We start from the raw sequence: 25,407 nt of genomic DNA on the forward strand, positions 1-25,407 counted from the left end.
AATCAAAAATTAGGCAGTTAGCTTAAAAGTTGTAAGTGTTGAAAATTAAACTTGCAAGTTTTTTTAAACCTAGACTTAAAGCACCAAGCCTGCCAGTAGAAACTTTGAACACTCATATGGAAAATGTCTGACTGCATACTTAACTCCTTGCATGATCACAGTGGCTTGTAAAATTTGCCAACCCAACAACAAATTAAACAGTAGTTTCGGCAGTTCACATTCTTATATTTCAAGTCTCCATTAGCTTTTGTTTGATATGTTAAACCTGGTAAGTATGCTTGTTCAGGAGATTATGGGTAAACTTTACATAGAGCTGGTATATATTTTATGAGATCGCCTCAAGAGTATAAGTTAGTGGCCTTAAGTACTACGTGCATTGAAGTAGGAGAATCTGGATGCTCTTTTCATCCATAGCATACCTTATGGTTAAAAAGTTTGAAAAACATACAGATTAAAATAAATTAAGTCCATCTGAATTAGTTCTAAGCTGGTTCAACATAGAAATTTAGTTCAAGCTATTGTTTTGTGTTGAGAAGGTAAGCTGTTTGCCAAGATTATGATCAACTGGTTATTATGTCTGCTGGTTTTTACCTCTGAATGTTTCTTCCACAGAATTCCAGCAGAATGGTAGAATTCATCAAAGCACAAGTCAAGATGACGATTCAAAATGTTCACCCTCACGTACCAATGATTCTCAAGACAGATTGAGGTAAGAGAATTATTCAGAACAATGCTTTTTTCTTCTTTACAGGGATTTATCTGATATAGATTAACCTATTAATATTATAAATTTATAGATTCTGGGTGGATAAATTATATGCAAGAATTTGTAGTAGAGGATTTCAGTATTGGACTGGTAATTCAGACAAGTGGTGAATTATTTTCCTGTTAGATACAGCAGAATAAGCACTTTGTTTAATGTGCCTTTTGCAGGATTATCTGTGCAAGTTAATCAGGAATTGCATATGTAGCACAGGAGCACCATTCTTTTTGACAGCATGTACCAGAAATCTGTGCGTGCCCTGATGTGCTGCACAGAGTTTGTGGTTTCTTCCAATAATTAAATATTTTTGGAAATCAGATCTTAAAATTTGGAGTAAAATTAAACTTTTGTCTTGTCTACTTTACACTTGGTTTAGAGGTTAATTTTTCAGAAATTTATGGAAAATATAAATGGGAATTAAACACTTGGATTGGTTTACATTTTAATTTGATGTATTTATTAATCCATATAATCTATTTATAAATGGATTGGACTATAGAAATAGTATAATATTTACAACTACGTTTTTCGACCACAGCAGAAATAATTATATTCAAGCTCTATAATGGAACGTAGTAAAGGCACTTGATTCTGGCTTGTTGAAGAACCTGCTTGAAATGCATTTGTCTTACGATTGTGCCAAAGTCTTTGAACCGTATTGATTATATATATTTTAAAGCAATACTTTGCATTAATTAGACATTTCATTTGTATAATATTCAAATCTGAGGGAGGGTGACCATATATAACTATAAAGTTAAATATACTGGAAGTGTTAAGAAGAGCAAATCCCATTCCCCCCCATGGCTCATCCAAGTTTATTTAGTGGAGTATCTGAACCATACAGACCGGAAAAGTCCCAAATTCTATCACTGGTCTGGCTGACACTGGCTAGTCTGACATTACAACAGTGGCTACATTTTTTTTTAAAAAGTAGTTAATTGGCTGTAAATGGAAGACTGTCATTTTTGGTAGTAGAGGTGCTACATTTGGTCTCACTTTCCTGAATTAAGGAGGATAAATAAGGTTGAGTGGCTGCTTTTGACAATGATTTAGCGATTCCTTTTGGAATTGTATTAGAATGCTCAGTGAGGCAAGGATTGGATTTGGCTGTAATGCTCCCCTCATAGTTGAATGCCTTTTTTGAGGCTCATATATAATTAAGGGCTATAAGATTGAGGTGCTTGAGGGTACGCAACGCCTATAGAACTGTATCCATTCAAAAAAACATTCATGGAAGCAACCTGAGAGGGAAGGGGGAAAATTTGTTGGGACAAGAAAAATAGCTTTGAAATCTACATACGCACATGTTTTTGAAAATTATTACAGTTTTAAACTAAAGCAGGTTTTATCAGAAAAATGGCTTAAAATAAAATTGGTGCTCAATTACATTGGTTAATTGCCACATTGTTGGTGGAGAGATGCAGAATCTCCTCGTGACAAGTCGCTGATATCTGCTGAGCAAACCTGTCATGCTTCAGTCAGTGAACCAGCCTCCTAGCAGCTGGCTCAAGAATTGGGAGTGGTATGTGGGAGATCTGTAGAAAGGAAGAAAGTACAGTGATTTACAGGATGAAAATAAAAACCTAAATGTAAAATTCAGATTGAACATAACAGATAGTAATGGTATCTAATTCTAAAATTCATTTACTAAAATCTGATTAGCATGTTCTCTCTGTCTGGGACTTCACATTTCTTCAGACTTTTGAGAGTATTTGCTAGCCAAGAAAAGCTGTATTATAACAGAGTCCATGACGTGTTCTGTCTGAATATTTGTTACTTTCTGCAATGTTTTCAAAAAGGAAGTTGAGGAGTGTCTGACAAAACTAAGCTCTGTAATCCAGCTCCAGACAGAGGGCTGTAATCTTCATCAGCATGGTGATATAGTGCAAACGGCAAAACTGCTAAGGCAGAACCCTTAAAATTGCTGTAGAACTTGGCAGATTTTTCTAAAATGACTTGATATTACAATTCTTCCTTCAATTTTCCTTGTCAACACCTAATTCATGTACTCTAAGTGCATTAATTAATCTGTGACACAGTATTACATCATTATTCCATTTAAAATGATAATTATTGCAGTCACATAGAACTGTAAATTTTTGCATAGAAAAAATATTATGTTAAAGGCACAGTATGCGTGTATGTATATATAAATATATACACACAAGTTTTACCCTCCTTACATGAAGCTTAATTTTATTCAGTGTGACAAACTGATTTAGATGTGAAAGGAAGTCTTTTGGTTGCCCAGTTTCTCTTGCTTTCTCTCCCATTGCGCAATCAAGTTATTTTCCTAGTGACAAATGTCTTTAAGCGGGTAAACTGCACGCACACCTCTTCTAGTGTCATTCTGTTATTGGGTTCAAGGGGGGGCCATGTGTATGACTCATCTTGGATTAACTCCCCTTCTGAATTTCCTTTCTTCTGTCAAAGCTAAATTAAACCGAAGCCCCTTCAGCCTTCTCACGCAGATGTAAAACATCCCATGACATTACTCAAAAAGAACAGGGCGGTTTTCATAGTGTCATGGCCAAAATTTATTCCTCAGCCAACACCACTAAAACAGATGATCTGGCCATTTATCTGTTTGCTATTTGCAGGCCCTTTATGTGCAAAATTGTCTGCTCTGTTCCCCACATAAGAACAGTAACTACACTTCAAATGCACTTCATTGACTGTGAAGCATTTTGGCATGTCCTGAGGCAACTGCTCTCTTTCTTTCTACCTTCTCCCATTGAAAATGTACCATACAGTTGTGCTAAACCAACAGGTGAGAAGTTAATTTTGGCCAAAGTCTTTTGTTGCTCCAGACAAACAGCATGGTTTAAAGAATAGGTTTGATGCAGTTTATCCATATATATTAGCTACCATGACATAAGCTACATTCTCATAGAATTGCAGATATTTATTGTTTTGAAATATATATTGTGGATAGAATTATGTTTTGGTTCTGTGGATTTCTTGAATGCTACTTGTAAAATATATCAGTAGGTTAATGGGAAACTAATTTTTGCAACAGTTCATTGGAAGATTGACGCATAAATTATTACATACTTGCACCTTGATAATACTCCTTTGTCTAATATTTAACAACCAAACATTAAAGTTTTTGATTATGCTGCATTCACTTTTTTTTAGCTAAAACCAGGGTCTGGGTAACTTTTCAGACACTGGCACACCCCTGTATTAACAAATACCTCATTGTTTTCTTAGCAATTTAACTGCAGTGGTTCATTACATTTCCTAAAAAGCAAACACATGTATGACTGCAGTGATTAAGTTGTTAGCCATTGATTAAAACCAGCACTGGAGATCTCGCAGTACTGTATCTCTGGGGAGCTTTTATTGGGCAGCCTCAACTAAAAATGTTTGAAAGTTAAAATAATGTTTTCATTTAATCACATTTGTTTTGCCCCACCTTTTTCATTGTGTACTTTATTAATTTACAGATTTACAAATGGGGAGGATGATAATCTGCAAGCGTATGCAGATGCAATTAATTGTATGCACTCTCAGAGGCCATGTACGCCATAAGTTAGCTGTTCAGCTGTTGCAGATAGATATGGAGCATCAAATAATAGAGTGATTGTGTGTTGCATACACACTTTCTCAAATAAATTATTTTTTAAACCTGTAACTGCAAGGATGCTTTATATTATGCATCACCAAATTCAGATAATGTGATGGCATTAATTCAACGTTGTCATTAGTCAACAGCAGGCAGATTGATTGAATGTCAGCAGTGTCACTGAAGTAAAACCAGGATGTGTTGCAACTTAAGCAGCAGGAACAACTGAGAATTAAAACAAAGTTAGACATATGGCAGGCTGGTTGTATAATGAAAAGAGCATTGGACTTCCATTCAGAAAAGCCAGTTTAGACCCAAACCAGATTTAGGTCCAATGAATGGGTCAGTTCAAGCAACTGGACGTGCCACATTATGCCCAAGGAGGCCTCATTAAGAAGGGAAATGAGAACATTACCTGGCCTGATTTTAAAGCATCTTTAATTGATTGATCTCGCCTTAGAGCATCAGTGATGTTATTGTTCATGAAGTTCGAGGCGAAAACTATCCACCTTTGTTTAAGGGAGAGTTAGGATTATCTGGAGCATTTCTATAGATTTAAGGAGAGAAAAATACTTTAAATAAAAACAGGTCAAGCACTTGAATGAACTTCTGTAGGAAAAGGATATTTTTCCTGCCTTTGGGGGTCTGCTTCCATTGAACTTACAAACTGAAAGTGAAAGCCCCAGGAGCTGATGGTATTGCGCCATCAGGGCAAGTCCCTTTCAGCTGTATAACTCTGATTTCCTGAAATTTGTGTTCCTAGCATAAAGTGACCTTGGTATATAGCACTGTGATGACATCATGCAGAAATGTGAGTGTCATTTGACTGCAAGGCATCCATAGAAAGTTCAGCACTGAGGCGACTGCTTGGCCCATTGAGTAATTGCTGGCTCTTTTGAAGAGTAGTCGAATTAGTGGCACTCCCCATATTCCAGTAATTTTTCTCCTTCAAGTATTTATCCAATTCCCTTTTGAAGTTGGCTGTGAGTCTGCAGTCACCATCCGAACCAGCAATGCATTCCAAATCCTAACCAGTTGTTGTGTATAATGTTTGTCCCTATGTTGCTCCTGGTTCACTTGCCAATCTGTACCCTCTAGTTGTCAACCCTTCAGCCATTGGAGGCAATTTCCCTTTACTTAACCTGTCTTAACCATTCATGATTTTAAACATCTCTTTCAAGTCCCCTATTAGCCTTATCGAAGTAGAACATCCCAGCTCTTTCGCTCCATCTATGTAACTGTAATCCCTCATCCCTGGTACCATTCTAGCAAATCTCTTCTATATCCTGTCCAAAACTTCCATTTCCTTCCCAAAGTATGGTGTCCATAATTGATGCAGTAGTCCCACAGGCATTAAATTAGTGCTTTATATAGGTTTGGCATAACTCTCTATACCTCTGTTCTCAAGCTTTATTCCCTTTGCCAATGTAAATCAGCTCTCCATGCTGGCAGCAAATGTAGGAACATATCTGTATCTGTTTGCACAGCCTTGTGGTTAAAACACTTGTATTACAATAGTGTGTCCAGCAATACAATGCAGAATGTCTTCCTGTGTTGTCATATTTATTTTGCTCACCGGTATATCAGCCACAAAGGTTTTAGTTAAAGGGAAAACATGAGATGCTGCTCAAAAATGGGTATTTCCGCCAATTTTTCAAAGAAATTTTTGACATATTTAGAATAAATGATTACATATAGAATATTCACTTAGAAAAGTGATTATGACAGTGAATCTGAGACTCAGGACTTCTTGTCTGGAAGCTATTACTGTAGGGAGAAGGCATGTATTGAAAATTATATGTGTATATTTATATCTGGTAAAGAGCAACATTCAAAGAACATTTAAAAAAAAACAATCTTTTTTAGTTTCTCGATTTTTCTCCAGGGTCGCACACAGCAATGACCTGGAGATTGATCCCTAGAAAGCTCGTAACCCTAGAAACGACACCTGCACACACAATTTCTGGTTTGGGGTTGGGAGGCTGGGGGGATGGTGGAGCAGGATTCTGATCACTTCAGGCCTGCTGAGTGCAGAGGCAGATGTGGAGGTGAGAGAGTGCTGGGGTGGGCTAGTTAGAAGGCCCACCTCAGTTTTCCGAGAGTGCAGCCCAGTATTATAAAGGGCTATTAGGCCCTTTGGCCCTTGCCCCTCACACTCTTGCCATGTCATACACCCAATCCACTGCCATAGCCATCCACCCATTATCCACTATGGTGGACCTCAGGAGCCATGTGGAGATGAAAGAAAATTAAACTTCTAACAATCTAATACAGCTCTCACTCATACACACTTGATACAGTAAAAAAAAACTCTCATTCACAAAACCCATTCAAAGATCTTACATTCCATTAAGTGGCCAACCTATTAGAAAAAAAAACAAACTTATATTCAATAACGACACCAAAGACACCTAAGCCTTTAATAACCTCTTAAAACTGCCAATCAAAATATGAACTTAGCCCCCTTCACTGAAATAAGTGCTTTTAGAACTTTTGAAACTCAGCCAAGCATTCATAATGGGTTCAGCTACAATAACAGCCCTTAGGAAGTGTCAACAATGAACTCTATTGAAATTGCAGGAATAGATGATAATTTTTTTTCTAAGCTTTACCAGATGGCCTGTCAGTCAACGTACTCTGCAGAGATTTGCTTTTACTCTTAACAGCTGCAGTTTAGTTTTTTATTCAAGTATGAAGGACTGGGGATTTTAGTAACTTTCAGATCATGACTCTTATCAGACCTTATTCATTCTTCAAGAGTGTTTATGTCTCTCCATAAATTTGTAACTCCCAAAAGGTTAAGGCCCTTGGAACAGTGAAAATATGGTCCATATGAACTCAGCACTAATTTCAAATGGCCCTACTGAGTTCAGGTTTCCTGCCTGTGTGACTCATACCTACCCCACTTCCCCCTTCTGGCAAAAGTGCGATCTGTTGGAAACGGGACTTCCTCATCCGGGACCCGCTGGTCATTTTTAAAGGCCTGTGGAGTTGGCCCGCCGACTCTGTGAAAATCTGGTCCTAAGCCTTGGATGAGTCAATAGTTCCAACATCTGCACCTTGGGAAGATTGAAGCTGTTTTCAGCACCTGCCTTAAACCCTTATCCTTGGTACTTATCATTCACATCCTTGGTCTTAAACCTGTACTGAATCAGGTAAAAGAGAACACAATGGACCTTCAAACTCTACATCCTCTCTATCACCAAGATTATTTGATTCTGCCTCCTCTCCTGCCTAACTTCCAGTGCTGCCAAAACCTCATCCTTGCTTTTGTTATGTCTGGATTTGATTTCTTAAATGGTACTCTTGATGGCCTCTTTCTACCATAAACTCAAACATGTTTATAACTCAGATTCCTGTTTCCTGTTCAGCCGTCACCTGTCCTTACTGGCCGTCACTATTTCCCTATATTCCAAAGCAGTGAAGCCCCTCAATGGGTTCATCCCACCCTAACTTTGCAACTTATTCCAGTCTTACATCCTCCCTGAGGGTTGAGCCCTCTCCTATGTAAAATCTTGTACAGATGTTACAGCACCCTGTTCTTGTTAAAATGCATCGATTTCCTGCCCCTCAAGAAATCTAAATTACAGTCTTCCATCATCTCAAAACCTCCTTCAACTATGCTTAAATCTATCATTAGTAATCTTGTACTATTTGTGGGCCGCTTAAGTTTTGAGAAGAATAGAGAGGTGAAGGCCAACCCAAGTGTGAGAGAAATTATTGCTCCAGGTGCTAAATTGGGTGTTAGGATTCCCTGTTCCTTAACATTCATTGGTAACCAATCATTCTATGCTCCTAAGCTTGAATTTTAGTCCCAAATCACTTAGTTTTGCTACCTCATTCATTGCCTTCAAAACCCATGTATTTGAATTTCTTCTTTCAGCTTCCTCTGAATTCCTTCACTTGCTTAATATCTTTCTTTCCAACTAAGGAAGCACTCTGAGATTCTCTTTTCACGTGAGGAATGCTACATGAATGCATGTCAGTGGTTTTGTAGCCTTTGCAATTCATAACATTTCACAACACTGAGCCAAGCATACCCTTCTCTCTGCTTCAGTCTCTCAGCTTGCTCTTTCCAGTGAACGTGCCATCTTTATCATCCTGCTTAATTAGTTTTGATAATTAATGTACACATGATCCCTTGTTTGAAGGGTTCAGCAGTTTGATCTTTTAATGGTTCAATTAACACACTCTGCCATAGAATCATACAGCACAGAAGGAGACTATTCATCCCATCATGCCTTTATCAGTTATTTGAAAAAGCTACCAGTTAGTCACACTCCCTTTGTCTTTCCCCATAACCATGCAATCTTCTTTTTAAGTAGAGATCCAATTCCCTTTTGAAAATTACTGTTGAAACTGCTTCCACTAGAATTATCTTTGTGTCTACAATTTTAACCTGGTACAATTGCCATTTAAATTAAAGGAATAAGCAGAGCTTTTTCAACAAGAATCACCTATGTTGGTTAGGATTCTTGCTTTTTTTATTACTATTCAAAACAGATGTGCAGAAATGGAGATTAGTGTGTAAAATAACCCAATAATTTAAATTACAGTACAGTCTCAAATCTGGCTGTCCAAAAACCAAAGTTGTCTGAAAACTGGATCATCTTAGAATGTGCCATGTGTCAATTTTAACTGAGTAGAATAAAAATTAATTTACCTGGACAATCTGGCTAGGCACTGCAGTGGTGTGAAGTGGTGCCTGACTAGTTATCCCCTTCGCAGTTTGCCCTATTCCCCTGCTCAAGCGACGCTTGGTCTGAACTGCCCATGGCCTGAATTGGAACCCAGCAAGAACTGAAATCCGGTAAGGCCTGGGTCCCGAGGTTGCCGGATTTTGAGACAGTGTATCTGTAAGTAAATTCATGCCAAAGGTCTAAAGCCGGAAGCATGTCGTATATCCCTAATTGTGTTTTTAATAAGTTCCAATTTGTTATTATTTAACTTTGAATTACATAGAAATTCCAAGAAGGTAACATGGCTAAATCGTGTATTGATGTGTATCCTCCATAGAAGTAGCAGTCCTAATGCCATGTCTGCCTTGTTCCCATGTCCTTCTGCTCCTTCAACCCCTTATCCTTCAAATTTCTCTGCTTAAAATAAAATCCCTCTTCCTGTATTGTATCTTTTGCATTTAATTTTAGATCGACGTACACCCAATCTGAGCCCCTTCATAACTAATAGCACCCTGTTTCTATCTAACCTATTCTCTCCACTCGTAATCCTAAGCACTTCTCTCAAATCAACTTATAACTTCCTCTGTTGTAGCAAAAACCAGTTCCATTGGTATTACTGTTGAATGTATTTGAATAAGGTTTTGTTCTGTCTTGACCTATTGCTTTATTTTTGAAATGTGACCAACATTTCTGCCAATTTTTAAAAAAATCCTTCCGAAGAGGTTTTGGAGCTCGAGTATGAAGTGTGCTATGCAATGGTGAGCTCTGTTGTGTTTTCCTACTTTGGCAACTTATTCATTTTGGTTTTGCTGCTGTAGGAAAAAGCCACTTAAAATGATTTCCCAAGGAGAAGTAATCAGTGAATGACGTTGTCATTAAGTGCTCTCTTGTATACTTTTGCAGATAACTCGGTAGCACTGTTGGTAATAGTCTCAGACCAGGTCATCTGGGCTCTTAGTTACCAATTAAACTTTTCACCTACCAGGAGCTTGTACAAAATATAAAAAGATATAAAAAATACAAAAAGTATTAACAGGTTCACATTTCCTACAAGGTGGTGCATGGCCTGGGTAAGGAAACGGTAGAAGTAGATTGCAAAAGAAAAAATGTTGTGTGCACCCTCGCCACTAAAGGCATTCACAAAAGAATTTTTTTTTTTACTTACCATATTCGGTTTATCCATCTGCCTTTTTCGATTAGGCAAAATCTTAATTCTTGAATGACTATGGAATGCACTGCATAAAGGTCCAGAAAAGATATGATTGACTATGCCAATCTTTAGGTATAGCTGATTTTTTTTTTGGAATGTGATGATGCTGCCTTTGAATTCGAAGTACATAATGTATTTGCCCACCAGGAGATACAGGCTTGTTGGCCCATCACTGCAATTACTGATCAAAGATGTCTGTGCCTTAAGACCACAATGTGGCATTTTTACAAAGAGAACACATTCTTGGTGCAGTTTTTGTTAATGGAGTATGAAATTCCTCAGTCTTGTGGTAAGTCAAAGCTTTGACTTTGACATGTTGGTGCAACATTGGTTGAATCTATGGCCTAAAATCATGAACAGTTTCACTTCTAAAAAAATTTAAGTTCTGAAACATGTGTAGCTTTAAAACAAGATAGGGGCAAGACTCCATCTTTCAGTTTTAAATACAAATGTCCTTTGAGATTATCTTAAATTGCCATGACTTGGGACGTGACAGATTTGTGTTGAACGAACATTTAATTTTAACCTTGTAACCTTACAATTCCAGAGCTCTGATTCTAATTTATCATTACAGCCTATTAATTAGGTAATTTTTGTGTTTACTTTTTAATTTTTTCAATTACTTGTATTCAACATAAATAACACAGCAAATGAAAACGGTGCTTAAATGATTGAATTATCAGGAGAAGACTGCACTTTTTCATTCTGTAAGGCACATTATTGAAGAAAAACTATTGAATTTTTTTCTATAGCTTGCTGTTGTAGTGCTTGATACATAAATTGATCAATAACAGCAGAAGGGCACTAAATTCGCTTACAAAATAACTTTACTTTTAAACTAGGTAAAAATCCAACACCTGGAAGTGCTTTTGTAAAAGAAGATTGATATAAGATACCCACTATGAAAACTGTCCAATGGTGTTTACGTCAGTCAAATATGGGACCACATTAGGCCCTAACGTGTCATTCTTCATCAGTGTTTAATCCAAAGCTTAATTTCCAAAGGAAGAGTGCCTGACCATTTGATTGGGGCTATGTTATGGTACCCAGGCACTGATATTACATTTTTCCACTTTGTTTCAGCTCTTAATCCACAGTTGTTTCACTGAACGTGCTGGCCTTGGGATGGTTTCTGGAAACTGGCTTGGAAAATCTTGTTTCCTGGCACCAATAATGGTTCTGAATTTACTCAGTTAATAGCTTAGCCATACTGACTAGGAATGTTCTAGGCTTGATACTCAGTCTGTACAAAGATTAGGTAATGGCAGTTTGGGGGATGAAGGGAGATGGCTGGTGGGGCTCTAATAATTGGCCTTAAACTACAAGGTAAATACCAGGAGACATTAATAAGTGTGCAGATTAGGCATTTAATTGGCAAATTAATTTCAATATAGGTAAATGTCAGGTGGTACATCATGGGAGGAAAAACAAGGTGGCCATCTACTGCTTGAATAATTAGGATCTAAATGGGAGCAAAAGAACAAAGGGATCCGGGCAAAATCAGTAAAGATAGCTTTGGTGGATTAATAAGGCCATTGAAAAAAAACAAACCAAAATTTTCTAGAAGGATAGAATTGGAAAACAGGAAAGTCATGTCAAACTTGTATAGAACCTTAGACCATAGTTCCAGTATTGAGCACAGTTCTGGTCTCTATAAATACAAAAAAAATGTAGAGGAATTGTCAAGGTGCAAATTTAAATTTATAAAGAGCAAGAGACTAAAGAGTAGGGCCAAATAAGGACCATAGAGGTAATCTGTGTGTGGACCCGGAAGACTTGGGCGCAGCCCTCAATGCATTCTTTGCATCGGTCTTAACAATGGTAAAGGATAACGCAGATATAGACATCAGAGTGGAGGACTGTGAAATATTAGAGAAAATTAACATAGAGAGAGAGGAGGTACTAGCGGTTTTAGCGGCTGCAAAATTGGATAAATCTGCAGGCCTGGATGAGATGTAACCCAGTCTGTTGAGAGAGGCAAGGGAAGAAATATCAGGGCCCCTGGCAGTAATTTTCAAATCCTCTCTGGCCACAGGTGAGGTGCCAGAGGACTGCTAACGTTGTCCCATCATTAAAAAAGGGAGGAAGGGATAGACCAGGAAATTACAGGCCAGTCAGTCTAACTTTGGTGGTGGAGAAGTTACTAGAAAGAATTCTGAGGGACAGAATATATCTGCACTTGGAGAGACACGGATTAATCTGGGATAATTAGCATGGATTTGTTAAGGGAAGGTCGTGTTGAACAAATTTGATAGAATCTTTTGAGAAGGTAATCAGGAGTATTTGATGAGGGTAGTGCATTTGATGTGGTCTGCATGGACTTTAGCAAGGCCTTTGATAAGGTCCCTCATGGCAGACTGGTCAAGAAAGTAAGAGCCCATGGGATCCAAGGCAAAGTGGCACATTGAATCCAAAATGGCTGAGAAGCAGGAAGCAGAGGGTGGTGGTAGAGGGATGTTTCTGTGACTGGAAGCGTGTGGGGTTCAGCAGGGCTTGGTGCTGGGGCCCTTGCTGTTTGTTGTGTACATAAATGCTTTGGACTTAAATGTAGGGAGTATGATCAAGAGGTTCGCGGATGACACAAAAATTGGTAGTGTGGTAAATAGTGAGGAAGATAGCCGTAAACTGCAGGAGGATATCAATGGACTGGTCAGGTGGGCAGAGTAGTGGCAAATGGATTTCAACCCAGATAAGTATGAGGTAATGCACTTGGGGAGGACTAACGAGGCAAGGGATTATACTAAGAATGGGTAGGACCTTGGAAAGTACTGAAGGTCAGAGGGGCCTTGGTGTGCATATCCATAGATCTCTGAAGGTAGTGGGGCAAGTAGATAAGAAGACATATAGGATACTTGCCTTTATTAGCCAAGGCATAGAATACAAGAGCAGGGTGGTTATGTTGGTTAGGCCACAACTGGAGTACTGCATGCAGTTCTGGTCACCACATTATAGGAAGGATGTGATTGCACTGGAGGTGGGAAAGAGGAGGTTTACAAGGATGCTGCCTGGGCTGGAGGGTCTGAGTTATGTGGAAAGATTGGATAGGCTGGGGTTGTTTTCCTTGGAGCAGCGAAGGTTGAGAAGGGACCTGATAGAGGTGTATAAGATTATGAGGGGCATAGATAGGTGGATAGGAAGGCACTTTTTCCATTAGTAGAGGGATCAATAACTAGGAGGCATTGATTTAAGGTAAGAAGTAGAAGGCAAAGAGGGAATTGAGAAATTTTCCCACCCAGAGGGTGGTGGGAGCCTGGAACTCAATGCCTGAAAGGGTGTTTGAGTCAGAAACTCTCATAACATTTGAGAAGTATTTAGATATTCACTTGTGTTATCATAGCCTGCAGGGCTATAGTCCATGCGCTGGAAAATAGGATCAGTGGTCAGATCTTTGTTGATTGGCCTGGACACGATGGGCTGAATGGCCTCCTCTGCTGTAGACGTCTTTGAATCTATGAGAAAATTCACAAGTATGATACCAGAGCAGAAGAGGCTGTGACTACCAGAACGGAGAGGCTGTGACTACCAGAACAGATTAAACAGGCTGGGGTACTAATAAAAGCAAAACACTGCAGATTCTGGAGATCTGAAATAGAAGCAGAAAGTGCTGGAAGAACTCAGCAGGTCTGGCAGCATCTGTGAGAGAGAAACAGAGTTAACTTTTTGACTCAAGGTGACCCTTCAAAACTGCATAGTCTCAAGATAAAGGGTTGGCCATTTTAGACAGATTAAGAGAAATTTCTTCACTCAGAATGTTGTTGATCTTTGGAACTTGTAAAAAATTCATTCATGGGATGTGAGCGTCACTGCTTTGGCCAGCATTTATTGGCCATCCCTAATTAAGGATCAACCACATTGCTGTGGCCACATGTAGGTCAGACCAGGGAAGGATGGCAGATTTATTTCCCTAAAGGACATTTGTGAACCAGATGGAATTTTACGATAATCAGCAATGGTTTCATGGTCATCATCAGACTTTTAATTTCAGATTTTTATTGAATTAAAATTTCACCATCTGCTATGATGGGATTTGAACTCAGGTCCCCAGAGCATTACCCTGGGTCTCTGGAATACTAGTCCAGTGACTATACCACTACCCAAGAGAGCCCTGGATACTCAGTTGTTGGACACTAAGAGGAAAGGATATGGGGGTAGGTTGGGAAAGTGGAGTTGGGTTACAAGATCAGCCAGAATCTTATTGAATGGCAGCGCTGACTTGAGAGGCCATATGGCCCGCTCCTGCTCCTAGTTCTTACGTTACTTGGGGTGGCAAGGATACCTGTCACACATGGAACAATCTTCCAGCAAAGAGCCATTGCTTTCAAGAGAGCTGGAAAGAGGGGAAAATTAGCAAGAAGAAAACATCCACTTCCCAGTGCCTATCTTGGGTAACGTGATTATGCTGATGGGCCCTTATCTGTGGTGGTTAAAATCACTTTAGAAAGGAGATACAGCTGCATTTTTTCAGTCTTAAACATACAGGGTAAAGAGATTTTTTTTAAAACAAATTTTTTGCTTTCTTAAAGGTTTTTTTTAAGAGTTTATGAATTTCAATGGAATTATCTTGTGTAAAATAATCAAATACAAATTTATGTCAACTTTTATATTTGTGTGACTTTGAAACTAACTTGTTAACCTACTAAAATATTAGATTGTATAATTAAAGCTTTTGTCCCAATATTAATGGTTTTCCAGTGAAAGTTTAAAATAAATCTTGATCATGAAAGAGTGTGGAGCTGCTTTGTGCACGATCCTTGGAACTGGTATAGTGAGACCAGTGTTGCAAGGAAAGGCTGAAGACTAAGGCTCATAAATGAAGGCAAACTGAATATTTATCTGTAAAATAGGCAAACATGCCAAACAAAGGTCCTTTTTGCACTGGATAGTGGGGAATTTAACAGCCTCCGGCTGGTTTCTATTTGTCTTAAAACTTGGACAGATTTTCTGTAAATACGCTTCTCTTTGAAAGGGTTGTGTCTTTAGATCATTTGCCATTTCACCTGAAATTTTCTGGCTTGCAAAAATTCCCTTATTTGACTCTTCTGGAAATTCAAACTTCAGTGTGTAGAAGTGAGAAGGAAGAATGTGCAAGGTTATGGAGAAGGCGGGAGAATGACTCTAATAATTCTGTGATTCTCTGTGAAATCTTCTTGGTGCCATAAGTACAGCCTTTCCCCTTTAACACACCACTAAAGCATTTGCAACAATTTTCAGCCAGAAGTGCCAAGTGGATGATCCATCTCAGTCTCCTCCGGAGGACCCCAGATTCACAGATGCCTTTCTTCAGCCAATTTGATTCTCTCCACATGATATCAAGAAATGGCTGAAGATACTGGATACCGCAAAGGTTATGGGCCCTGACAATACTCTGGCAATAGCACAGAAGACTTGTGCCACAGAACATGCCGCACCCCTAGCCAAGCTGCTCCAGTAGAGCTACAACACTGGCATTTACCCAGCAATGTGGAAAATTGTCCAGGTATGTCCTGTGCACAAAAATCTGGACAAATCTAACCCGGCCAATTACCGCACCATCAGTCTACTCTTTATCATCAGTAAAGTGACGGAAGGGGTCATCAATGATGCTATCAAATGGCACTTGCTTAACAATAACCTGCTCACTGATGCTCAGTTTGGGTTCTGCCAAGGTCACTCAACTCCTGACCTCATTTCAGCCTTGGTTCAAACATGGACAAAAGAGCTGAACTCTCAAGGTGAGGTGAGAGTGACTGCCCTTTGACATCAAGGCAGCATGTTACCAAGCATGGCATCAAGGATCCCTTGCAAAATTGGAGTCATTGTGAATTGAGGGAAAATTCTCCACTTGAAGTCATACCTAGCACAAAGGAAGATGGTTGTGGTTGTTGGAGATCAATCATCTCAGCTCCAAGACATCACTGCAGGAATTCCTTAGGGTTGTGTCCTAGGGCCAACCATCTTCAGCAGCTTCATCAATAACCTTCCATCATAAGGTCAGAAGTGGGGAAGTTCACTGAGGATTGCACAATGTTCGCCATTTGTGACCCCTCCGATACTGAAGCAGCCCATGTCCAAATGCAGTAAGATCTGGACAATATCCAGGCTTGGGCTGACAAGTGGCAAGTAACATTGGCGCCACACAGGTGTCAGGCAATGACCATCTCCAACAAGAGAGAATCTAACCATCGCCCCTTCACATTCAATGGCCTTGCCATTGCTGAACCTCCCACTATCAACATCTTGTGGGGTTACCGTTGACCAGAAACTGAACTGGACAATTCTGTAGTATCCAGTGTCTTCAGCTATTTCTTGATATCACGTGTAGAGAATCAAAATGGCTGAAGACTGGCATCTGTGAATCTGGGGACCTCCAGAGGAGACTGAGATGGATCATCCAGCTCTGTAGCCATATAAATACAGTAGCTACAAGAGCAGGTCAGAGGCTTGGAATCCTGCTGTCAGAAGTCACCTCCTGACTCCCCAGGGCCTGCCCACTATCTACAAGGCACAGGTCAGGAGTATGGTGAAATACTGTCCATTTGCCTGGATGATTGCAGCTCCAACACATTCAAGAAGCTTGACACCATCCAGGACAAAGCAGCCCACTTGATTGGCACCTCTTCCACAAACATTCACTCCCTCCGCCACTGATGCTCAGTGGCAGCAGTGTATACCATCTACAAGATGCACTGCAGGAATTCACCAAGGCTCCTTAGACAGCACTTTCCAAACCCATGACCACTACCATCTAGAAGGACAAGGGCAGCAGATACATGGGAACACCATCACCTGGAAGTTCCCCTCGAAGCCACTCACCATCTTCACTTGGAAATATTTTGCAGTTCCTTCACTGTCGCTGGGTCAGAATCCTGGAACTCCCTCCCTAACAGCACCATGGGTGTACCTGCACCACATGCAGTGCAGCAGTTCAAGAAGGCAGCTCATCACCATCTTCTCGAGGAGAATTAGGAGTGGGCAGTAAATGCTGGCCTAGCAACACACCCGATGAATGCATAAAAAAAAACATTTTAGTTTGCCTTTGCATGTAGTAATTGTTGATTTGTTTGCAGTAGAAAGATGTTTGAGATGGTAAGGGTTAATGTGGGACTGGAGAACAGTACCGCCCACTGTATGATGTATTCAGTTACATGACAGTAGACAGGAAACAGAGCTGTATGGAGAGTGTCAAGGAGAAGCCAACATGGAGGTAGCTCCTAGTTTGGAATATACTTTGTATGCATGTAAATAGTTATGTGCTAGCAATAAATGATACTGTTCAACCTTACAAGCCTCTGAATCTCTGAGTAATACCTACTGAACCAACCCTTATAACATTGTTGATATGGGAACAGAAGACCAAAAGTTGATCATTCAGCCCCTTAAGCCTATTCTATTCTCATATATTGTTGCTATCCCCTTCAAGTAATTAACTTCTTAAAAGAGTTGAATGGACCAACGAAAAGAATTTAGGGACAAGATTTCAGTTTTTAAGACTTTTACTGCACAAGCAAACTAAAATCAACAGAGATCAAACATTTAGAGATGACTAATACATCAAACTAAAGAAAAGTATTTTTGTATTAACTAATGCAACCAAAATATGCCTTACATAATCTTTTTACTGTACACCACACTTCATGTGTAGCATGAAAAAAACATTCTCATCGTCACTCCAAGCTCTCCAGCAGAGGTTCACTTCACCCCGCCATGGCAGATCAAAACTTCCGGTGTCCTTTGACAATCATCCCACCCTGCCCAGGTTTTCCCAGATATGATTATCACCAACAAGGCACAGGTCGATGACTCCTCATTCCTTAAATCTTCAAGAGCCCTGTCAGTTCTCTTCTGTTTCTTTTGAGCAGAAACCAAACTCAAAAGCATGCTGCTTGGCCATTAGCACATAACAGTTTTCCCTGCTTTTCCACAGCAGTAGCTTCTTTGTTCCTGTGTCTCAGCTGCAGCTGCCCCTTTTCCGTAAGTTACTATGAAAGGTGTTAAAACTGCCACTCTGCCACAATGGGTTTCTATTTGAATTTCTCTCCCCATGGCAACCAGACAACATGGGCCTTTCTCTGAACTGAGGTGTTTATCAAGAATGTTAAATATAAATCCCTTTCCAGAATTCTCAGTTTTACTTTGAATTAAAGGCACATTTCAAAACATAATCACCTTGTAAAGTTCAGTATTCAAAACAATATATCTAGGGCATATATATGTAGGAAACTGTTCTGAAATGAATACTTAGACAATTGGAGTGGCGAGTTAAATTGTCAATGTATACAAATGAAATAAAAGTAAAATGCTGGAAGAACTCAGGTGTGGCTGCATCTGTGGAGTGAGAAACAAAGTTAATGTTTCAAATCCAATACAACTCTTCTTTGGAACTGGATTGGAGTGGCTAGTTAAGCTGTCAATCTATACAAATGATCACATTTCAGATAAACATGAACTGTTTACCTCTCAATCAGAATTTTAAAATGCCTTCACGATTTCTCCAGAATTAACTTGTATGGTAAATACTTGAAATGCTATCGAAGACTTATTTCCGTAGAGAAATACAAATTCTCCCAAGTCTTTCATCAATTTCATATTATTGCAGTCTGTAGTTTAGTCTCAGCTACAGTTCTGTGAAAGGATTAGATTCTGGAATAATCAAACACTACAAAGGACACATAAATATATAAAATATTATGGGCAAGTGATTCTGTGAAGGTGTAAATATTTGTAGTTTTCTTGCCCTTTGCAAACTCCCCTGCACGGTCTAAAGGACAGAATAGCCCAGCTTATGGATACTACTTTTGTTAATATTGTTCCCTGTTTGGTCCACCGGGCAGCATGTTAGAGTGATGGAGGAAGAAGCCTCCATTCCTTTTACCCACCAGTTGACTACTCAGATTTGATAGGAAACTTGATTGCAACTGTCAGTGAAACATGGTCTCCTTCTCAATAATCGAACATCACAGCTTGAAGGCCAGCAGTATGCTTTGTTTTAGCAAATGAGACTGGACATATGATTGAGTTCAGCATTATATTGTCAAATCATAATTTAGAATATGTTGAAATTCTTAAAGCACCCTCATCTTAATTGCCTTTATCAGATTTGTTTGATAAAATGTGACACCATAGCTACACACTGAGGCAGTGAAGAAGACAATTGCAACTGGCAAATTTGTCGGTCATAATCCTGCTCTTCCCCTTGGGTATCAACATCTGTATTGTTTATACATTTTTCTGAATAATTAGACTTTTTTGCCAAGTTGTTTCATTCTTTTAGTGAAAATCGGATGTAATTTAATTTTAGCACAAATACAAAATCACAGGTAAACTGCTAATCTCACTCTCCCACAGTAACTGTATTGCCACATTGAAAGATTTTGCATTGTCATAATTGACATCTGTTAACAATATTTTGTAAAAAAAAAAGTAAATGTGAACCCAATTTTTCTTCGTTATTCTAGCATCTTGGCTTTAAGTACAGCTACATACAGATTTGGCTTTTGGAAAAAGTCAGTGTTAATTTGAAGAGACTATTTAGGCTAGCACGCACCATGAAGCAAAAGTTAAAATGCAATATCCTGTTGAGGCAAGATTTTTTTTTAACTGCATTCTGATTTTGGTAATGTAACGTCATAACCTCAGGGTGGCAAATGATGCTTGTTAATGAATGTTTTTTGGGTGCTATGTCAAATAGGGCTTGTTCATGCTTAGAGCTGCAAAAAGAGTGAACCCCCCACCCCACCAAAAGTGTGTATGCACATTTGAAGGCGAATCGCAGCAGACACCACGTTGATGCAGGCATTAGCGCATGTGCAGTGAATGTCCTCTGGAAGTATGCAGAGCAAGCAAATCATGGAGTGAATCAGTGTGCAACGCTGTACTGATACAAGCAGTGTCATTTTGCAGCTCAGCCCTCTGGGCTTTCTTAACTGTGCACAGCTGAACATAAGTTGAGCTGCAGGAAGGATCTCCTGCCTGCTGCCTTATCTCTGCTCCCCTCACCAAACCAGTACTATTTATAGGGCTGTTCAGCTGCTTACAGCTTTGTTGCTGGTTGATTTCCTCTGGCTATTGGTATGATTATACAGTTGTTTTGTGCTTTCCTTAATTGTTTCAAGTTGCAAATATCTGTAGGGAGTGGTATAGCAGATGCTGAAGGATTTCTTGTTGACCCTTTGGGCCTCTGCATAAACTAGAGAATGAACAGAAGCAAAGCAGAGCAGGACAAGTTTTAGAAGATGGAGGAAAAGAATTGGGAGAGGGACCTCTGCAAGTAGCCTTATCCTTCCAGGCTGTTCAGGAAGCATTTCTCCTACCTGAATTTCAACAAGGAACACTTCATCAGAGAGTTCCCTGCTGAAGGCACAACTGCATCCACAGAGCAGAGTCATATTTCCAGTTGCTGTGAAGCTGATATTTTATGTGTCTGGTTCCTTCCAGGCTAGCTATGGAAATATTGGTACCATTTGGAAGTTTGCCGTCCACCATTGTGTAAGAGAGGTCACTGAAGCTCTATATTCAAAGAGAGCTAACTATACTTCATCCTTTCTTGCCAAAGACAAGCAGGTGAATTGAGCACATGGCTGCATTAGGATTACAGACTTCCCCCATGGCGTGTCAGCTTTGCCATGGACTGGAACTGAAAAGGATTACACTCCAAGCCCAGCTGATGTGTGACCAAAGGTAACAGATCATGCAGATCAATGCCCAATATTCTGGCAGCAGCCATCATGCCTTCATTTTGCATCAGTTGCATTTGAGCCACGACAACAAACCAGAGGGTGGCAACTGGGGACAAAAGTTATCTGTTGACAGCATGACTAATGATGCTGGTGCACAACCCATGCTCACAGCTTGCAAATGAAGAAAGCCATGCTGCCACATAAAATGTAAGGGAGCAGACCTTTGGTGTGCTGAAATGCTGCTGCTGCTGCTTGAAGGAGCCCTGTAGTACTCAGCAGAGCGGGTGTCAAGATTCATGGTGGACTGCTGCATGTACACAACCTCATCATCATTGGACTCCTTGCCACCAGTTATACAATGAGCAGCTGAGGACCATGAAGAGTAGGGAAAGGAGGAAGAGGGTGAGAGGTGCCAGCCTTGATGACCCCTTTCTGCAGGCTGCCTATAGAGAACTCACCCAAGTGTGAAAACAGTAACGGCAACCCCAATTCCCCATTCATCAACAGTCCCACATCTTGCCTTTACTCTACCACTGACCATCACAGCATCTGCTTGTGTAACCAATTCCAGCTGATATAGTCACACTGAACTGAGCCACTTGCACAAGACCTTCATCTTCCTGTCCACACGAAGCCCTCTCTCAAACTGCTGCCATCTTAAAAACATCACCAACGAAAAAGAAGCAACATACTGTAGACAGAGTTAAGTAATCCCACGACCAACAGATCAGATCAAAGCTCTGCAGTCCTGCCACATCCAGTCATGAATAATGGTTGACAATTAAATAACTAACTGGAGGAGGAGGAAATCCACAATCCTGATGGGGGAGCCCAGTACTTGAGTGCATAAGACAAGGCTGAAACATTTGTAACCACCTTCAGACAGAAGTGCTGAGTGGATGATCCATCTCAGTCTTCTCCTGAAGAGCCTACCATCACAGATGCTAGTCCTCAGCCAATTTGATTTGCTCCGTGTGATATGAAGAAACGGCCAAAGGCACTTATTACAGCAAAGGCTATGGGTCCTGGGAATATCCCGCCTATAGTACTGAAGACTTGTGTACCAGAACTAGCTGCACCCCTAGCCAAGCTATTTCAGTACATTAGCTACATTACTGGCATCTACCTGACAATGTAAAATATTGCCAAGGTATGTCCTGCCATGAAAAGCAGGACAAATCCAAACTGGCCAATTACTGTTCTAGCAGCCTACTGTCAATCATTGACAACGCGATCGAATCATTAACTGAGCTATCAAGTAGCACTTAGTCAGTATTAACCTACCCACCAATATTCCGTTTAGATCCTGCCAGGACCACTTAGCTTCTGACCTCATTACAGCATTGGTCCAAACAATTGGACAAAAGGGCTGAATTCCAGAGATGAGGTAAGAGTGACCACCCTTGACATCAAGGCAACATTTGACAGTGTGTGGCATCAAGGAGCCCAAGTAAAATTTAAGTCAATGGGAATAAGAGGAAAAACTCACCATTGGCTTGATTCACACCTAACCCAAAGGAAAATAATTATGCATGATGGAGGCCATCATCTCAGCCCCAGGACATCGGTGCAGGACAGTGTCCTCGGCCCAAACATCATCAGCTGCTTCATTAATGCCCTTCCTTCGATCATAAGGTCAGAAGTATGAATGCCCACTGATTGCACAGCGTACAGTTCCATTCGCAGCGCCTAAGATAAGGAAGCAGTCTGAGTCTGTCTGCAGCAAGACCTCTCAATTGGGGGGGGGGGGGGGGGGGGGGGGGGGGGGGTGGTGTGTGTGGTAACCATTGACCAGAAACTAACTGGACCAACCACACAAAATATGGTAACTACAAAAGCACGTCAGAAGTTGGGAATTCTGTAGCAAGTATCTCAGCTTACTCCCCAAGGCACAAATCTGGATTGTGATGGAATTCTCCCCAGTTGCCAGGATGAGTGCAGCTCCAACAACACTCAAGAAACCCAACACCAGCCAGGGCACAACTTGATTGGCATCCCATCCATCACCATAAACACCCATTCCCTCCACCACTGATGCATAGTGGCAGCAGTGTGTACTGTCTACAAGATATACCGCAGCAACTCACCAAACCTCTTTTGACACATCTTCCAAACCCACGACCTCTGTGACCTGGAAGAAGGGCAGCAGTGGGTAGGGAACACCACCACTTGCAAGACCACCTTCAAGTCTCACCCATCCTTGGAATTATATCACCGTTCTTCACTGTTGCTGGATCAATATCTTGGAACTCCCTCCCTAACAACACTGTGGGTGTGCCTACACCACATAGACAGCAGGGATTCAAGAAAGCAGCTCACCACCATCTTCTCAAGGGTAATTAGGAATGGGCAGTAAATGCTGGCCTCGCCACCGATGCTCACATCCCATGAGGAAACAGAGGAAAAAATGTATTGCTTCCAGGTTATTGGGGCTTTGTACTTCATGGATACCTGCTCCTGCTCCTTTAACCATGAGTTTGGAAGGCTTGCTGTTTCAGGACTTTTCCGTTCCTTGCTCCTTGCAGACGTCCAGTGGTGTATCCAAATACCTTGGAGCCCTTTCTTTCCAGCCATATTCTCTTTAACCGCAGCCCCGGCTCCTGCTGCAGCCACAGTGCACCTCCCCTTCAAGAAGTATAGGCTACCTGTAGGCATGCAGGTTAGCTTTAAATGAGCATTTGTTATATTGTTTCCCCCCTTGCTGATGCAGCCATGAACAGTGCAGCTAGCATTGGCTGGAAACATAGATCTTTCAAGTGATCTTGCAAAAAAAGTTGGCGTGATACCTGCATTGTAATGAACAGGCACAGGCTAATCACTTAGTATGATCCCTATGCTAATCTTCATGGGGCTGTTCAATTTAACTTCTATATTTTGCTGTGATTTGGCGGTAAATCTGCTTGCTGACTGCTTTGGTTTGTTCTTCTGCTAGCAAACAGTTGGTTAGACAATATAAGTTTCTTCTCATTACTGGATGTTAACAAAAGCTTTGTTTGTGGGACTTTTCACCTTCTTCCAATACAGGTGAAAGCAAATTGGGTGAGTTTTTGTCATACAATTACAATAAAAATCAGTGCAACACCAAATTGTAAAACAAAACCTTTCAGTTCAAAGCATTTTTGAATAATTTCTAACTATTTGTATTGTATTTTCTGCAAAGGAAAATTATGTTCATAATGTGTTGAAACCTTTTCTTAATGTGGCTTTGGATATATGCTGATATGCTTCTACGCAAATTGCATACTTTTGGCATCCCAATTATACAAACAAGTGCCTGAGACATATCTTAGAGTTGTGGAATGTCCACAGTTACTGATTGGTGAAAGCATAGCTGAGTTAAAATTAGGTCTGTTGGATGTTGGAGGTTGGGGGGACGATATTCAAGAAAAAACAATATTAAAAATAACCTTTCTTGTTTGACAAAAATGTAATCAAACTGTCTCTGCAAGTATAACAAGGGAAGTATGAATTAAAGTGTCCAAAAACTTAGTCACATTATATGTTGAAGTATACATGTAGGATGGATTTATGATGCAATGTGACGATTCACTAAAATAATTGCATCACAGCATGATAGAACATGGGTTTCCTCGACAGTTTGCTTAACAGTAAATTCAAGGTGTTTTGTGCATAGGTCATGGAAGAAAAGTCTGCAAGTGTGCTTCTGCTGGCAGAGGCGTGAGAGCATGTCACTTACCAACCTTCCTCAGTTGTTGGTGTGAGAATACCTAATGAGATTTAAAATAAGAGGTCAAGTTAAAATCAAAGAACAAAAAGATTTGCATAGGATGAAACAACACAGAAGGAAGTCATTTAGCTCATTGCGCCCAGGTTTTATTGATGCAGAAGAGCCCGTAAGCAGTCAAATAGTTTCTAATAGGTGACTTCTATATAACTTGAAACATTTACAATTGTGTCCTTTTGTTTAATTGAGCATGACCATTTAATAACATGAGAAGTGACTGTAATACATAATTAACCTATCTTTATTTTGAGGTCACAATCTGTAGAATGGAAAATTGTTGAAATGTTTCTCACTATTATCAGAATTACCTAATATCTCCATTAGATTTATGAATCTTAAATTATTCTGTCTGGCATTTAATGACTAAATTCTTTGAAGGGAAGGAAACTATTGCTTTACTTTAATCAGCTCACTTAAGTACCCACAGGAGTGCAGGATTGGAATTCCTGCCAAAATTAACTTAAATTAAAATGAGTTTTCTCTTATCGAGAATCTGAAAACTAAGACTTATTCCAGACTGGTGTGAAGACCTGTTTTGATAGTTTGCCAGCATTTCTGTCCACCACTTATGTTTTATGTTTCTTTTAACCTTCTCACGCTGGATAATTTGACCTCTGGTTTATAGATTAATCATTTAAGTGAATCTTAGCTCCTTGTGATCTTGAGGTACAGTATCACATCAGATGTTAACTATCAAGTGAATTTATTGAACAATAGAGGAGTAATTAAATGACTAATATTAACATAAATATATATACTTGCAGTTGATATGCAAATCAACTTC

The 25,407-nt window shown here is 40.0% G+C and overlaps 1 protein-coding gene across 3 annotated transcripts in view; it reads left to right on the plus strand.

The window, feature by feature from the left end:
• Nucleotides 1-25,407, plus strand: part of wwp2 (WW domain containing E3 ubiquitin protein ligase 2) — a 236,697-nt gene that overhangs the window by 101,756 nt on the left and 109,534 nt on the right. For all 3 annotated transcript variants that reach the window (XM_041191193.1, XM_041191191.1, XM_041191194.1), the window contains one exon: nucleotides 613-709. In XM_041191193.1, coding sequence (XP_041047127.1) covers nucleotides 613-709 — 97 coding nt within the window. The remainder of the gene's footprint in view (nucleotides 1-612; nucleotides 710-25,407) is intronic.

The sequence above is a fragment of the Carcharodon carcharias genome, chromosome 7, assembly GCF_017639515.1.
Source record: "Carcharodon carcharias isolate sCarCar2 chromosome 7, sCarCar2.pri, whole genome shotgun sequence".
NCBI lineage: Eukaryota > Metazoa > Chordata > Chondrichthyes > Lamniformes > Lamnidae > Carcharodon > Carcharodon carcharias.